Source organism: Telmatherina bonti, assembly GCF_933228915.1.
Source record: "Telmatherina bonti genome assembly, chromosome: 11".
Taxonomy (NCBI): domain Eukaryota; kingdom Metazoa; phylum Chordata; class Actinopteri; order Atheriniformes; family Telmatherinidae; genus Telmatherina; species Telmatherina bonti.
This window is the reverse complement of record NC_136629.1, coordinates 22269124-22287035: the sequence shown is the minus strand read 5'-3', so window position 1 is coordinate 22287035 and position 17912 is coordinate 22269124. Positions and strand designations below refer to the sequence as shown.

General features: G+C 37.8%; 1 protein-coding gene across 1 annotated transcript; it reads right to left on the bottom strand.

Moving 5' to 3' along the window:
- Nucleotides 1-272: 272 nt before the first annotated feature.
- Nucleotides 273-17172, bottom strand: mertka (c-mer proto-oncogene tyrosine kinase a). Its single transcript, XM_079249243.1, has 19 exons — nt 16929-17172; nt 15877-16192; nt 15690-15790; nt 15435-15605; nt 10064-10150; nt 9861-9976; nt 9595-9784; nt 8900-9045; nt 7175-7310; nt 5001-5151; nt 4433-4521; nt 4249-4344; nt 4062-4142; nt 3882-3974; nt 3664-3782; nt 3416-3525; nt 3093-3252; nt 2479-2615; nt 273-1990 (listed from the first exon to the last, which is right to left on the bottom strand). Exons 1-19 carry the CDS (start codon nt 17002-17004, stop codon nt 1534-1536), a joined length of 2832 nt encoding a protein of 943 aa, XP_079105369.1. The 5' UTR covers nt 17005-17172; the 3' UTR covers nt 273-1533.
- Nucleotides 17173-17912: the final 740 nt, after the last annotated feature.

Sequence of the window (17912 nt, the reverse complement as noted above, 5' to 3'; positions counted from 1 at the left end):
CAGACTAACTCTCCCCCCCCCCCCCCCCCCCCCCCCCCCCCTGTTCTCTATTGTATAAATAAATCAATCCTAAATTAAGAATTCATTTACAAATCCATCGGAAAGCTATATTGCTACACTGTCAGAAAATAACAATGACTTCATTCTTTTTCTTTTAAATTCAGTGGACAGTTTTAATGTTTTTGGGCTATTAGCTTCATAAAAAGGCAATGTGAAAACTAATAGGATAGACAACACACAAGGATATGCTGAAATATTTCACAGTATGGGAATCAGTACATATTAAATAGGTATTTTAATTAAATCCAACATTTCATAAGAGACAAAAATGATTTAGTAATTTCATATTGATTAGTTTAGCATTTTTACAGATGCTTCTTTGGACTTTTGCTTACTTAATATTATTAATATTTTCTTATCACACTTTCTAACACAGCAGCCTACATTGTAAGTATAACTATGATGAGAAATGTATGAAATTCAGCTTTTAATAAGCACATTATCATTTATCAATAATAATTGACTTCATGAAACTGAAAATGTATAGTTTAACAATATTTACATACATTATGTTGTGCACCTACTTTACAGCCATTTTCAGCCTGAATAAAACACAGCAGACTTTGATACCAATGCATTTGCAATGAAGTAACAAATTAACTGGAAATTGTGTAAAACTTCTTGAACAACAAAATGTTGATTTAATGTTGAATGTTAATGCACAAATTATATGAATGATTAAAAACCTATTCATGGCCATCCAGAACAAGAACACATTTAATCCAATAGGTAAATTTACATTCTCACAACACTTCAGTGCTGTTCATTTAAATTAAAACTTACATAATAATTTAGGGTAAATTCACATTTTGATATACTTTCTGTAGAAGTGGTAACTTGGTAAATTATTTCCTTTAGATTGTAACATCTCATTATAATTTATCAACAGAATAAAATGAAGAAAAAAAGGTTTGAGGTGTAGTAGAGCTGACACAGATGACTATTTAAATGACTAAAATGAACAGGACATAATTTTGGGATAAAATAATTCTTAAAAATTGCCCCCTCCCACAAAAAAACCCCTTTATAACCTTTTTTAAATTTGTTTATTTAGAGGAAAGTGAAATATCTGATCATTTCCCCCCAACTTTATTAAGTTACAACACTGGATCAAATGATATTCAATGGAGTGAATATTTATTTCTACAATAAAATACTTTTCCTGTCCATTTTCTGTACATTTCTATATTTACATTGTAACGCAGAACAGAGACAGTAAAGGGTTTCACAGTTCAGTGTATCTTAAGCTTATGAAGCATGTGCATTAACAAGTTTGATGGTGACAAAGTATTCCTGACACTGAAATGCAAGCTGTCCATGAGAAGCATCAATTGCATATAAAACAATACTAAGGAACAGTCACAATAGGAAGTGTAAAGGTGCTCCCAGTGCCATGAGGCAAAAAATTTTAGTACTGACAAACCTTGGTGAGAGTTTTATCACAATTTGGATCTGCTGGAAAGAAAATAAACATTATAGGAGGCATGAAGTGTCACTTGAGCTGTGATCCATTGTCGACGCATCTGTAACCGTACTGCCATCTGTCCGATTTAAAGTATCCTCTGACAAAAGAGGAGTGTCCACTGTAGGGAATCGCATGGAGGGATTGGAGGAGATCACCACCACGTAACGATCACTGTCAGCATCTTCATCATTGTTCTCGAGGGACCCATGAATGTCTGCAGTAACTACTGTACTTTCTGCAGCCTGACAGCTGCAAGAAGGGAATGAGCTGAACACTTGCTGCTCTGCAGGAAGTGCTGGCCCATCAGGATCCTCTTCAGGAAAACTGGTGTTAAAATAAATGATGTCTTCTTTGCTGGAAGACTCTGGAAGTTTTTCTGCAAGCTTTTCCAACATCTCCCGCAGTTGAGGAAACAAGGGTCGGTCAACTGGATCAGCTCTCCAGCAGCAGTACATGATCTCATACCTAGATACGGTAAAAAAAAAAAAAATCTAGCATTAATGTATTTTATTTCAGTAAAATCTTAACTTTGTTTCTGTCTTCACTGCAGATGGCAGTGATGAACCAGCCAGCAAAGTTTAACAAAATGAGTAGTTTGCTGTAAGAGAAATAACATTATATTTATTTATTCCTTTTTTATGATCCAACCAACTTAATAAAAAAAACGCTTCAACTTTGTCATAATTAAGATCCTGCAAAGTCAAACCAAGAAAGCAAACATAATGTCATCCTTTGGGTTTTGCACATCAGAATAATTGCAAAACAGTGAGCTGTCAACATTCAGGACTTGAATGCATAGATGTCCTCTTCCCTTCTTGTAACTGTCCCACGGCCTTAAACAGTGGCCAAATACATTTTAGTTTTAGTCATATACTCAGTTTTTAACTCTTAGCATATTTTAACTCAAAAGATTCAAACCAAATGTATTTGTCTCTTAAAAAAGAAGTGCTTACAGTTCATCCAAACAGTCTGGGGGCTGTTTCAGTCTGTGACCCTCAACAAGATGGTCATAAATCTCATGGTTCTGGACTCCTGGGTACGGTGTCATACCTCGTGTAGCAATTTCCCACATGGTAACACCAAACGCCCACTACATGAGACAGAATATCGGATCATGTAATATAGAAACATGTAGTCGACAATACTACTTTCTTTGATAATCAAGTTTATATTCACTATCATAAAAAGCTTTGGAAATATTGAGCCAGTTAAGTGCTGTTGACAGCGTGACAAAATTATGCTTTATTCATTAAAATCTATAAAACTGCAAAACTAGTTACTACGTATGGTAAAAAGCCTAAACTGAAACACACACTGATGAATTAAAAAAATATTATAACTATATCAATTAAAATAATAATTTAAGAGAAGTAACATTAACAAATCACCAGATAACAGTAAAAACATATAAAGGGAAGGTGATTCAGATTTCAGATGAAAAGTTATGAATTTCTCCAGTTGTTCAACACAAATTACCAGAGACCAATCACAAGGAACCAGTTCTGCTTTAAGAGAATGCCGGTGTTTTTCCCCAGACTTACTGAAAAACATGCATTTTTTTATTTACCACATCACTCTTTACGGTAAAGACTCTGTCTGCCAGACTTTCCACTGCAATCCACTTTACAGGCATTTTGGCTATTCTGCCCTGCCGGTAATAATCGCCACTGTAAATCTTCTTAGATAACCCAAAGTCTGCCACGCATACCGTCATGTCATCACGCAGCCTGTAAGACAAAAAAAAGTGTGAAAAAGGAAAACTAAATTATAGAAATAAGTTCTAAATAGAAAATTGTTTTTCACCAAAAGCGTATTACTTTGACCTGTAACAGAAGATTAATTATTTAAGTCTGCTGCAACTGCATATAAAACAGAAATCAAGCAACTTACATGCAGTTTCGTGCCGCCAGGTCACGATGCAGAAAGTTACGCTCACTGAGATACTCCATACCCGAAGCGATGTCAATCATGAACTTTAGGAGTGTCTGAGTGGGTAAGAACTGTGCAAACAAACAAACAAAACAACAACAACAATAAAACAACCTACAGACATGTAATGTAGTCATACAGTTTTATTGTTTAGTCTAATTGAAAATATTCAGTAAAATATGCCGTTTGGATTTTGGCTAAAAGCTTACTATTGGACTATCTCCTAGGCGTGAGCGCAGCAAGAAGCTGTGTAGATCTCCGTACTTCATGAATGGGAGGATGACCATTGGTTTAGGGAAATGTCCATTGCCTACTTCCAAGCACACACCTTAAAAAGGACAAGTCAGCGCAAATAAATAACGATGAAGAGGGTCCAAAAAAACAGTGAAGAATCTACAATATTTCTAAGGTAATTTGAACATCTCACCAAGCAGTTTGATGACGTTAGGATGATTGAAGTCTTTCATGCAGGCTGCTTCATTCAGGAACTCTTCAATCTCCCTTTGCGAAAAGCTATCCACTGTTTAATGAGAAAATTAAAGTGGTCTCCCCCCGTTTGTTTAGAAGTTAATGAATATATAAAATCAGTCAAAAACACGGGACTCACGTTTCATCGTCTTCACAGCAACTTTTTCAGATTTGCCATCTTGTTGTCTTAGATGTCCCTCAACCACAGATCCAAATTCACCTGGTGCACAATTCAACCACACCAGAAGTTTTTTTTATCCCACAAGCAATGCATTTTTAGAATAAATATTAAGATAAATATGACTGATATGTCATGGCTTGCTTACCCTCTCCCAGAATTTTTCCTATTGAAAGCAAGGACCTTAATATCATTACATCCTGAAGTTTAGCCTGGAGTTCTTCACTAACACCAAGGTTCCCAACTGCGACCAAGAAGAACAACAGATTTGTTTAAAATCAGTCAACATAAGAGGTAAACATTTATACTATTCTCACTTTTCATGAACATACGTGTTATTGATACTGCTGATCTATTGTAGGACCTTTGGTTTGTGTACTCGATGACAGGTTGCTGCTTTTCTCTGCCTCTAAACATCCACCTGCAGAGGGAGACAGGGGAAAGGAGAAAAACCGCACTAGTTTTACGCAAATCTGGTAAAAAACAAATACACAAACAAGCCAAGGTTCAGGCAAAGCAGTGGTCATCGCAAGTAAGACTTCTGTGCTGTTGTCTTCCTGACTTTAGAATTAAACCTTTTCCTTATCTGTGCAGCAGTCAGTGACACATTTCTATCCATTTCCTGAGACACAAGAGTGAGTCACAGCCTCGAAACTGAAAAACACCAGAGAATTAACAGCTGCGCAGTTACAACCAGCCTCTGATAGAGACAGTGGTGACTAAGAGGAAGAAAAACAGTTTATTAAATTAAGCTGCAAAGTCCAAAGAAAAAATGTTTTACCACCTGCCAGTAAAAAGTGATGTCACCACCAATTACATAGCAAACACAGACCAACAGCAACTCTAAGGAGAATCATATCTAGAGAACTGTCAGTGATTGGTTGGCAATTTTGAGCATACCAAAAATAAGAGTCAGAAGTCCTGTTGTGTAAACAGATCGCCCCCCAGAAGATTAGCAGAACAAGGCAGACGGCACACACCACAGCCAGCACAACGGAGACAGAGTTCGTGACCACTGTTTCAGGACTGGATGAGGGGGAAACCACTGATTCTAAGACAGGGCAAAAGAAGAAACATGATAAAAGCTCATAAAAACAAATTTCATAAACTCAGATATAGAAAAAAATAACAGGATTAGTTATCTGATGGGCAAAATAAGTGATCTTTTATATCAAAATTTAGGTTTTAGTGTCATATCCATAAATATGTTTAATGGCTTACAATGAATCTGTTATTGATTTCACTAAGCACAAGATTAAAAAAAAGACAAAAAACTGACGTCACAGTTTTTAATAGCTCAACTGAGCAATAAAAGCACAATGAGCCTGAAGAACAGCCTCTGAAACAGCCTTTATAACACAAGGTGAGAAGACAAATGTAAGGCAGACATGTATTGTAAGATAAATATTATATTTTTATGTACACTAAAATGTGACAATTATGACCACTTAATTCTTAAGTTTTACTTAAAAAGATATAATTATCATTATCATCCTCAGATAAGCAATACATGACATATATTACTCACTATCATGATTTATTAAAAGATACAGTCAGCTAACACACAGATTCAGTATGTATCCACCATTCAATACTTTATAGAACCTCCTTTAGCAGTAAGAACTTGAAGTACTTCCTGGATGAGGTTATCCACATTGTAGTGAAGGAAACTTTGGTCCAGTTTCCTTCACAACAATATTTCAATTTATTGAGGTTTGCAGGCATTTGTTTGTGAACAGGAAGAGCATTTCAGCTAGATTGAGGTTTGGTTTATGGGTCATTCCAGCATTTTAGTTCTTTTTTTTTTATTATTATCCTGCTGTGTTTGGGAATATTTTCCTGTTTTTTTTTTATTATCCAGTTTTAACCAAGCTTTAGCTTTTAGACATGGTCTCACATCTGACTCTAAAATACTTATAAAGAGGAGTATGTAATCAAGTCTCAGCCTACAGGGTTTTCAGGTACTGATAAATCAAACTAAGCCCGAATCATCAGTCTTCCACCAACATGTTTGACAGTTGGTATGAGTGTTTGTACCACTATTATAGGTTTGGTTTTCAGTAAATACTGTGCTGTGAATTATAGCCATTTAACTTCACTTTGGTCTCATCCATCTAAAAAATATTGTCACAGACAGAATCTTATTATTTTTTGCAAACCTAAGCAATGCTTTCATGTTCTTTTTGTAGAGAAGAAGCTTCTCCTGCAACCTTGCCAAACAAAAGATACTTGTTTAGTCTTTTTCTGTACCATCATAAATTTAAAATTTTGATGAACTGACCACAATTTGTCTGAGATATAGCTTGTGTTTGGTTTTGTGTGTGTGTGTGTGTGTGTGTGTTTTTAGGGTCCGAGCCATACGAAGCATGGCAGGCCCCTATTGTTATTGATTTTGTTTTGTTTTTTTAAGCATGGCACAGCCCAATTTTGAGGTGAACTTATTGAAACAACAACTCGCAGCAAGACTGGCAACTGCCTTGAAAGTTTTGAACTTATCAATAATCTGTCTGTATGGCTTTCTATTGATGGAGGCACGAAAGGTGTACTACGTTTTTCATAAAATACTTCTGCATTTTCTGATATGACCTATTCTATTCTTGTTCAGAGTTATGTAGGAGTTGGAATTGAGTCCAAGTAATCACAAGTTCATAAGAGACAAACAACCGTGTACTCACACCTACTCTTTAAGAGTCGATTCAGAATCAGCTAGGCACAACATGTCAATTTAACATATATGGTTTTGAATGAAAGGAGAAAGCCAGATTACATGCAGAGAATCCATGAATGCAGATAGATACATGCAAACTCCTTTTTGCCACAAGGTACTCTCCACACCACTGTGCAGCTATAATTTGGCTTGGTTTGATTTAAATAAATAATAATAAGTTGCAAAATGCCAGTCATCGTGGGTATATTTACATCATTTTGAGACCTCGTTCATTTTACTTATTTAATATTCAAAGTTAATGTAATACATTTGAAGTATATCCCTGGTTGTGAGATTTTTGGTTAGTTTATGAAGTTAAAAGTTTACAGATCATGAGATGAGGAGATAAAACAATAGAATAGCTCACTGTCTTCTGGCACAAAGAACGAGACTCGTGGGCTGACCATGCCGCTCCCTGCTTGTGTGCATGCAGCCACCTCCACACTGTAGGTTGTGTTGAATTCCTTCACAGGTACAAAGGCTGTGGTAGCATCTGTGTGAACCTGAAATAACAAAACAACCAAATGTTGAGAATATGGACTGTGCTTTGTGCCATAATATCTTTTCTCTTAAAATGATGTGTAAAAGTTAATTATTGTCTTTGTGCAGAGAAAAGTCAAAGCTGCCAGAAGTACGTAGAGGCTTCGCCAAGTTTTAATGGGACAGTTAAACTTAAACTAAAAAGAAGGTCGATTTTCAAGTACAGAAAGAGAGACAGCATGTTGGGACCTGTCTGCATGGAAGAGTATGTTAAAAAAAAAAATTGTGCATTTGTGAAACACCTAAAAACAAACTTTCTTTTAGTTTGATTCAATTGATATTAAATACAAAAATATAACAATAATAGCAAAGAAAAACATCTAAAACATGTAGAGATATTTGTGTAGGTATTTCCAGTATAAAACCTGGGTTAGTCCTAGGGAACTGACTAGCAGGGATTATTGTATATATTGAAACCTCTTAAGAGGAACAAACTTACTGGACAAGCTTCTGCACTGAATGTGAAGAAACATGTGACAGACACATTTCACAACGCCGAACAGTATTATCTTGTGCTACTCTGCCTTACCAAAGTGCTGACAGGGATGCTGAACCCATGATTAATGTCTAGCACGTTTGTGACTTCTCCCAGAGGCCAACATGTGGTTCAAGTTTCATGCAACACTCAACTTTTTTTTTTTTTTTTTTTTTTTTTTTTTTTGGGAAAAAGTCAGTCAAAGAGTCAAAACAAAATTATGGCAGCATGACTTTTACAAGACATAATCTTACTCAAAAGAATGTATTATATGCTGAATTTAAATCTGCTCCAACTATTCTGATTTCTCCACTTCAACGATTCTTTGAGTCTGAGTGTGTGTGCATATTCCCAACTGTAATAACATCACCGACTGACTGGATGCCAAGGATATTTAGGTCTAAGGTACACAACCTATTGTATTCCTTCTCCACTCACTCATATGACTCATGACCATCTGATAAAATGAAAACTACTGATGAACAGTTTTCATACTACCAGCTTCCGATAAATACAGCACATAAAGGAAAGACAGGAAGCACTACTGTGTGACACAGTTCTATGGCAGGAAGAGCAGGATGACTATGCACAAAAACTTTTATGGATTAGTTCATCGGGCATTTGATGTTCAAGATTGATGGAATTCAACAATATTTACTATGAGGAATTGAAAAATCTTGTGTTGTGAATGGCTTTTATGTTTCTTGGGGGGATTTTTGAGAGAAGTGGGAAAAATTTGCTGTTCATAAATGACAGGAAAGATGACCTTTGGCACAGAAGCAAAGGCAAAGAGAGGATAAAATTAAAGATGCATGATTGGTGCAATATTATTCTCGGATAATATTGGAATAAAATTGACTATCTTGCCATTCAACCAACAAAATTAGCAAATGAAATAAAAGGCGTTGTTTTGTAATGAACCCACAGGAAGGTCATAATGTCATTCAGCAGGCTTGTTGCTTTCAACTACCTGATGTGTGTCCTGTGAAAACATTGTTGTGAAGTGGTGCTATACAAATAAAGCTGAATTGAAATTGAATGGAAAATGTCTAATTCCCTTGCTTCAGAAAAGCTTACCTTTTTCTGATCTGTACCATGTCTCACAATTACATCATAACCACGTAGAATACCATTTATCTTATCATCTGGAGGAGGTTTCCACTTGATTACCAGCCACGACTCGTTCAATTGAACGGAAACATTTTGGGGATAAACTGAAGGCACTGAGAATGTAAAAAGCAATAAGAAACAGGGGTTAAGACATGAGTAATGCTCTTAATGAAGTCATGAGACTTCAAATAGAAAAAAGAAAAATGAAACAAGACAGTCCTTTACTGAAATCTTTGATTACAGTTTGGTATGTGGTCACCTCCTGGAGAAGCACGTCTAGTGTTTAACTAAAATGTACCCAGTGGTGGAGTTAGGAAGGAAATTCATAACAGCTCCACCCAGTGAGAACTTTGTGCATTCTCAGAGTGGAAACTCCCATTTCCTGAATGACCCATCAAAAAAACAGCAGATTTAGTGGACAATGCATTTTTTCTAAGAGGGGAACTGCTGAGAGCAGAGCAGGTACTGCTGCCCATAAATTAAGCACATTTTGAAATGAAAAGTAGCAGACCCAATTATGTAGCGTTGCAGACCGAAGAACTGAACTAAAAAATGTTATTAAAGATCTTAAAAACTTGGCTTCCAAGAAGAAAAAGTGTTGAATCTAAATCTGTTTAAACTGGCTGCAAAATTAACATGGAAACACTCCAACTCCAACACACCTCCTTCTGTGGTGTTGCTCTGGATCCACATGGTGACAGGAGAGGCTCCCACTTCATTACTACAGGATACACTCATGTTGTACCACGTCATAGCCTTTAGTCCGGGGACTTCACATTGAAAAGGGGGCACGGTGACATTGACTAATCTGGTGGTCATCACTTCCCCTTTCCTTCGACTCACCTCTTTAACCTTAGATGAAAAAAGAACAGGTGATTGATCTGATGAAGCAGAATGATAGCTGTAGTTGTTCAGATATATGCATTACCCTGATGTGACACTTAGTGATTGGAGAGAATCCATCCTGTCCGGGACTCCAGCTCAGCATCAGCTTGTTGGACTGCCTCACTGTTACAGTGACACTGGACACGGGACTGGGAAGAACTTGAAAAAAACATTTGAAAAACTCTTATATTTCCATCCTTAGAGTCTCAAAACATAGAGCACAACCCTACAACGCTGCTGTTTTACCTTTAATGTTGATATTTGCTTCTTTTGATGTGGTGACACCTTTGGTGTTGACAGCTTCACAGCTAAAGCGAGTGAACTCATCGACACCTGCATTTGGAACATTGGCGAGGACAAAATAGCACATAAAACTCAATCAGTATTTCACAACAATACTGTGTGAAACCCTAAATGTTGTCTCTGTTCTCTGCATTTAACCCAAACAACCTGGTTTATCTTTGAGTCAAAGGCCAGTCTGAAGAAGTGCAATGCCAGCCTCACCAAAAGAATGTGAGAGATTGTGTAAAAAAAAAAAAAAAAAAAAAAAAAGAGACAAAAGTTTAGGGAGGACTCACTCCTTCATTACACCCAAACAGTTCACGCAACATTAATTTCATGTACAGAGCTCAAATTAATATTTCCTATGTTACGCAGTAGTAGAAATCCTTTTGCAAGGTCTTTTCTCCTCCAACACACAATTTCCCTCTTTCAACAGCCACAGATCAGCCCAGCTCGAATAGGCCCGGGACAGCTGTTAAATAATGTCTCTTTTGTGCTCTGTTTTCCAGTGTCTCCATCTCGGAAACATGTAACAAAGCTTATCACACAGCCGCCTGTGAGAGATGACTGGAAATTACTTGAGATGATTTGTTTATGTTTTGCCGAATGTCATAACCTCGTTAGAGTACAAAGTGTGTGACTCTGCAACGACGCACAAAAGAGCTTCATTTTAACAGACTGAATCTTCAAATTTATTGGTTACTTCTTATACTTCTCATGAATTAAACCTGAACAACTGAGAGAATTACAGAAATGCAGCAGTGCATTACCGGCCACACTGTTTAAACAGAATTACCAAATAGCTCCCTGCAACCTGCATGAAATACAGACGGTTGAGCCACTTTGGAAATCTAGCATGTCCGAGTGTTTCCTTTTAAAGGCTTGGGGTTATACTTTTACAAATAAATAAAATGAAAACAGTGGTCAGGAAAATTTCTTGAAGATCCCAAACTCATTTCCCAGCCCAGTTTAACTATGCAATAACATTCCCTCTCACAGACTGATAGGAAGTCGGCTTCTTTTGGGTTGAAGCCGACTTCCTATCAGTAGCATCATGTAGCTACTGCGGCCATGGTCAAATTGAAATGATAACACAAAACTTTTATAACGCCACATTCAGTCGACGCAACTTAATCTCTTCACTACCAACTGGAATGTCAGCAACCTGGTGGTAATGATGAGGTTAACTCCCCGTGGGAGACAAGAGGCGCTACACTGAACTAATGTAGCCATGATGTTTCTATTCACAAAGTTGGGGTTTATGCTGGAAGAGAACCTTCCCTGTGTGACAGGTCATGTTCTTATAAAAACATTTCTTTTTAAAGTTGGGTATTTTTTGGAAAAAGGAAATGAATCAAAGTCATGAACTATCATTTCTGCTTTCATTCTGGGCAGAAAGTAAATAAAACAAAAATTAACAACATAATAGTAAAATGGAACAACTTGGCCAGTTGTGTGAAAACTGCAACGAGTTTTATAGTGGGTTGGAACAACCAACGTCCATAATGTGAAAGTCCTGCAATGTGGATGTAGTACCCTCTAATTTTCAGACTTGAGGATCGTCCAGCTCCCTGTACAGCCTGTTTTTACACACACACACACACCTATATATATTTATACATATGTGGGTTTTTTTTATTCTTTTTTTCAATTTTTCAATTAGTCTGTTAGCTTTGAACAAAATTTGCAGCATTTTAGTCAGATTACTTGTATAGGCACATTTCTTCCATCAAGTTCCACCTTTGTTTATTGCTACTGAGCCAGTTTTAGGTATAAAGCACAAAGACCGCACTGCTGAGAAGTGATGCCAGAGGTGTTTTCCATTTGAACATAGATGGATTCTTTGTCTCTGTTCTCTTTTCTCTGTTCGCAGATTCCATCAAAGGAAAGTCCGTTTTTTGTTTGATGCAGATGGACTATAAAGTCTCAATCCAAAAAAGCTTATTATTCTGTTGTTTAATCATATGCTGCACTGAGTTGCTTGTGGAGTATTGTGTTTGGATGTTCTGTGTTAACCAGCTTTCGAAAAAAAAAATGTTTAGGGGAACTAAGGACCAAAATAACAGGCTCTCTTCCCTGGGGCCATGTGCTAGAGTGTTTCTCAATCCTGGGCCTCAAGTACAACTGTCTTGCATGTTTTAGAGGTAACCTTATTTTTACACTCAAATTAAATGAGTGTCTTGTTAGTGGGCTTCCACAGAACTTGAAGAGATAGCTCATTAATACAAATCAGCTGTGTGGGTGTAGGAACATGTCTAAGACATGCAGGGTAGTGGTACTCCAGGACCAGGATTGAGAAACACTGGACAACCGGTTTTTGATCAGGTGACCTTATTATCTCTTAAGACATAAATGTGAAAAGTTTAAACACTACTAGCTCCCTACTAGCAAAAGCTGAGCTTCTTGGCTAAAAGGTGAAATGTCCTCAAGAACAAAAAGAATGTCTTGCTGTCTTCTTTTTAAACACTTCGATATGGACGTACAAAGTTTATACAGTTTTGAAAATAAGTATTAATCAGCTTTTTAGTTATCCCTTTTAGAATAAACTTCCCCAGTATTTATCAATGTTATTTAAAAGTGCATGTCTTTCATTGAAAAAGGAAGGAAAAAAAATCATAACAGAGGCACTATCACTAGTACCACCCTCTCAGGAACGAGGGGCCCTACAGACTGACAGTATGCATGAAGTGAGTATGCAGAGAAGTGGGTTTACACTGCCCTGTTATGCCAATATTTGGTGCTGCACAGAGCTCTGCTGCAGCCTGCCAGCCTCTGTGTTCAGTCCCTCCCTGTTGGATAGTGGGCCGTCATGTCAAAGAGGCCTTTGTGTACCGATCCAACCCCCGAACAGACTCCCTGTGCAGACCCCCATTCCCTCACTACCAGGGCCCTTGCACATGCAGGACCAAAGCACAACTCTAAACTTTTAACCCCTTCAGCTACTGAGCATGTTACTATTCACTGGGAGCGGAGAGAAAACGTAGCCTGCAGCAAACTGTAAATGAGGGGTTAGAGCACGCTTCTAATAACAAATGTTTGCTTTAAAGATCAGAGCAGCTGGAGCCACGACAGCAGTGTCCATTTTTAAAGACAAGTTACATTTTAGAAATGGTTGCAATTATTCCAGTTGAAGGATATTCTTCATTCATCCAGTGATATAACATGTAAGGATGCCATGTGTTGAAATGAGTTGGGCATAAGGTTGAAGTGAATAATTTTGGATGGAAAAAAACCTGCATGAAGCTGCATCACAGCTGTAAAGCCAACACCACAAAAGAGTCAACAACAATAAAATTCTATTCATGAATTGCACAATGTGAAATACACAAGTTCAACTCATTCAAATGCATCACATTCAAAGCTGCAGCACAAAGTCAAAAAGATTAATATCCCATCTACAGTAGAAAGCCTGAGCACATCCACCAACCATCTACCACACCACATCTAATTGTCTCTGTAACATGGTTTCTATTTTCCTGTTACACAGTGCTCCATCTCCAAGACTGCTTTCTACTAAAAGTTAGACACTGACTACTTGCGATTACTTTACAGGAACCTACTTCAAAAGAATGTTATATCCTTTCTAATTTTAGTCCTGCTCCAGTTTATTTTCTTTAAATTACTCTTAATGGAAGACTGTACTCTGAGTTTCTTATTATAAGTTAGTAAACTCTTGGTATTTGGTTTGGTTCAGTTGTGAGAAGCTTTTTCTAATACTTTTATGTTTTGTTTTGTTTTTTTTTAAAAAACAAAACATTTTTATTAGCAGAATTAGAGGAGCGGATCTTTGGCCCTCTAACATCTGTCCGCTACATGTAAGGATGCAGCTAATTGCTGGTTGGCCTAGCTTGTTTTTATGACGGAAAACATGTTTGGCCTTGTTCTGTTTGCAGTCAATGAAATATAACATATGGAACCTCTTAAGCTTACCAATTAACTCATAATATGCTTAGCCCATGAAACAAACCTAAGTTCAAAACATCCGGTGCTTGACGCTTGTTACGGCCCAAGCCTGCTGGAATGTGGAGGAAGATGTCCCAACACCCGCACAAGACTAGGATTGGCCAGCCTTCCGCATCTCAGCCTCTACCCTTGGTGCTTTAGGATTGGTGGAGGACTTTTCAGGACCAAGGCTCATTGGCTACCTCCTCCGCCACTCTCCTATTTAATGGACGTCATCAACCTCATTCAGGGCAGCTGTGTTTGAGTGTGACACAGTTTGCCACTGTTGTACTGTTTGTGGGTTTTGCTGAGGTTTTGCCTTCTGGGACTTTTTGACTTGCTGTAGAGTTACAGAACTTGTAGTATTTTTGTCTGTGATTACAGAGCTGTTTGGGTTTTGTGTTATCGTATTAAGAAAGTTATCTCTTTCGTATTGGGAAGTTTTGAGTTATCCCTTATTGTTTTGGTAAATTCACCTATTTGTAAATAAGTTTACTGGTGAACTTTTAGTTACTTGTTCTGTTTTATGTTACCATCCCTTTTTTAAACCCCTAGACTCCACAGGGGTCGTAACAACGCTTCAGATTTATCACCACACTCTAGGAAATGTTGTTGCATTTCTCATCTCTTATAACTAATGTTATTCCTCTATGAAACAAGCTTAGTGTAAATTATCCATACTGCTGCTAAAGAATGCCCAACCTGTCTGTTTTAAACCAAGTATCTTTACTGTAATGGGGCTTACAGCAGGTGTGGTAGTTCCACACATGTAACACTGATGATCCACTTGTATTCAATAAACAGCTAACAAATCAGTGTTACAAAAAGCAATGACCATGCATGAATGGCTGCTGTTAACCATTCAACCATGCACCATGGTGGTAAATCTTTCTGCAGTAAGCAAGGTATGGATGCTGACGCAGCAGAGACAAGAGAGAATAGAAACCACTGAATAGGTAGTGGTACACTAAATCCACGCTTTGTTGCAAGCAAAGATCCTAGCAACTCTTTACCAGTCAGAAATACTGGTTTTCTACTGAAGGAAACTTGTTGGGTTTACAAGCTATAATGTTGTAATATTTTTCTCATACAATATGCTCCTAAAAGCAAAATGCAGTAGCTAGCTCTGCTGTAAGAAAAATGTGATAAAAATAACTTCTTTAGCAGGCTGACAAAAGAAAAAAAACAATAGATTTGTTAAACCACAACTCCATTTTCAGCCTCTTTCTCACTGATACAATATGTTAGTCAGACATCTGCAGTCAAAAATGTGTAAGAGGAACAGAAAGAAATTACACTCAATTTTCACCCCTCAATGGGAGCAAGCAGAGAGGAAAAAAGCTGCTTCAAGGTAGATGAGACAGCAGACTGGACAGTGTGGTCAGGGTCCTACCTGACACGGAGAAGCTGCTGGGAGAGTTATGATAGTCACTGTCAGGTACTCCGTTACGAAACCAACGGATTTGGACAGGTTCTGGAGGTCCCTCCGCCGCACAAGACAAGGTGAAAGGCTTGCTTCGTGTTACGTTCACATCCTCTGGTTGCTGAGTAAATGTAGGCAGACCTGCAAACAGATCAAAGAAAATATGAAAATCTAACAACAATGTGAAAAAAATTATTTGAGTCCCATCTTATGATTAAAACACACCTTCAACTTCTAGAATGACCGGCTGAGACATTTTTATCTCATTGCCGATACTCAGTGTGCAGCGATACTCTCCAGCATCCGCTTTCTTCACCTTATTAATGCTGCAATGCAGATCATAAGTGCACATCATTAATTATATTCCAATTTTTGTCCATTTGTTTTCTTATTGCCTTAGATCACCACATACATGACAGTCGAAAGATGAGTCGTGACCCCATCTGCCAGAGTTTTGAGATCATTGATCACCACATGAATGTTTGTGGGTAGATCCTCGCCGTTCTTCTTCCAGACGATGGTGGGGTCCAGCCTTGCATTAGGGATGTCTATGGAGCAGTTGAATTTGGCTTCATTTTCTTCTGATAGCTGGATGGAGGGGATGGTGGGCTTGAACTGCAACCTTCTGAGCTCATCTCTGCTCAGGTAAACTGTAGAAACGTGGCGCGGGATCACCACAGGCTCTGAAGTCCTGGTTGGTCGACGAAAGCGGCTCCTGGAATGTTGACCTGTTTCCAGAAGGAAATGTTAGGTTGTGAATGTATCATTAGCAGTACACTATTGGAAAATTGGGAATGATGGTGTGCATGTTAAACCACACAATGCTGTGACACAACATTATACAAAGGGACTGAAATCTGCTTTATTAAATTTGTCTAAATGCTTGAACCAGTCGGAAGCATGCTTTTTCAAGTAACTGATATTTCATAATAACATGAGAAAAACTGTCAAATGACTATCCCATTTACATTTTCATTGCTAAAGGGCTAAGCTCATTACTCTTTAAAAGATTGTTGACAGTTTATAACAAAATGACAGGAAAATTCCAGGACAATCACAAGTGACTAAACTTAATCATGTGAAACCAAGCTTTTTAAATATGTCGAGATTTTTTTGGTAAACCCTTTACCTTTTTAACACTATGACAAAATTATTTTTAATATCTTTACCATTTTTTTCTTTTATTAGTGGCTACATTTAATTTTTTTCCAAATTAAATGACTTTTAGAATCACATTTTACTCCACACTAAAAGGACTTTGACTCGTTTACTCTTATCAGCTTATCTATGACCTCTGAACTACTCTGGTGTGCACTAATCTCTGTGGATGTTGCTAAACAAAGTCTGATTAATTCCATTATTGAAGTTTTGCTGCGCAGAAAGACCGAGGTTCAACTGCTACTTTGAGGTTCCTGCAGTCAGCTCGGAAAAACACAACACCCCCAAAGAAAACAAATAACTTACCGCTGACCGAATTACCCAGAAGAATGACTACAGCTGTTGTCGAGAGAAAAACTTTAAACCAGCCGAAGTGTGACATATTTGCCGCAACGTGGACACGTCTCACGACTGGTGCTCTCTTGTCCCGCAACGCAACAGCGTGGAAACGTTAAACTTTGTGGAGACTGCGTCAAAAAAAAACCCCGGACGATTCAGCATCTGACAAAACGCAGCATCACCCAGCGGCGTCTATACTGCTTGTATGAAGTTGTTGTTGATCCACAGCTGCATAACTTTGGGGGAGAAAAAAAAGTTTACTATTTGGATACGTCACAGGAGAGATCCCACGAAGGCGGGACATGAACGCAGCGCTCACATAGATAAGTGGGACAACACACACAAATGTTTGATATCATTAAGCTGGTAGGTAAGCGACATATTTAATGTTTGTTTGTTTTTTTCAAGTTATAGTCTTTTGTCTTGTTTTCTCCTTCTTGTGACAAAATTCAAATAGCATCATTTATAATGACGACTTTGTACACAGAAGCAGACTACACACTGCATGTGTGACCAACTCCTCCACCACGTGGTCACTTTTAGCTACTGAGCTTTTCACTGTCTAGAACAGCTAGAATGATAACTGCACTGGCATTACTCTTTAGCAATCACACCACAAGATCAATTTTAAAGATGTTGCAGAGCTTGAAAACTTTATGTCCATTTTAATGACTCTTTTAACTCACTGTCTGCCAGCCATTGTTTTCGCAGATGTCTGGCAGCCAGTGAGTTATATACTGGAATTCAATCATCAAAAGATCTGACTAGGAAAACTGCCAAGGTTCACTCGGAGGTTTCAAAGGTGGATTTCTGTAATCTCATGCCTGTAAGGATTTCCTGCAAAGCACACATTTCATGTAATTGACAGTGATGATGGCTAAATTGAATCCCTAATGGGGCTTGATCAAACTGAGCCATCAATAGAGTGGTTATACTTATTTTGCTTTTTCA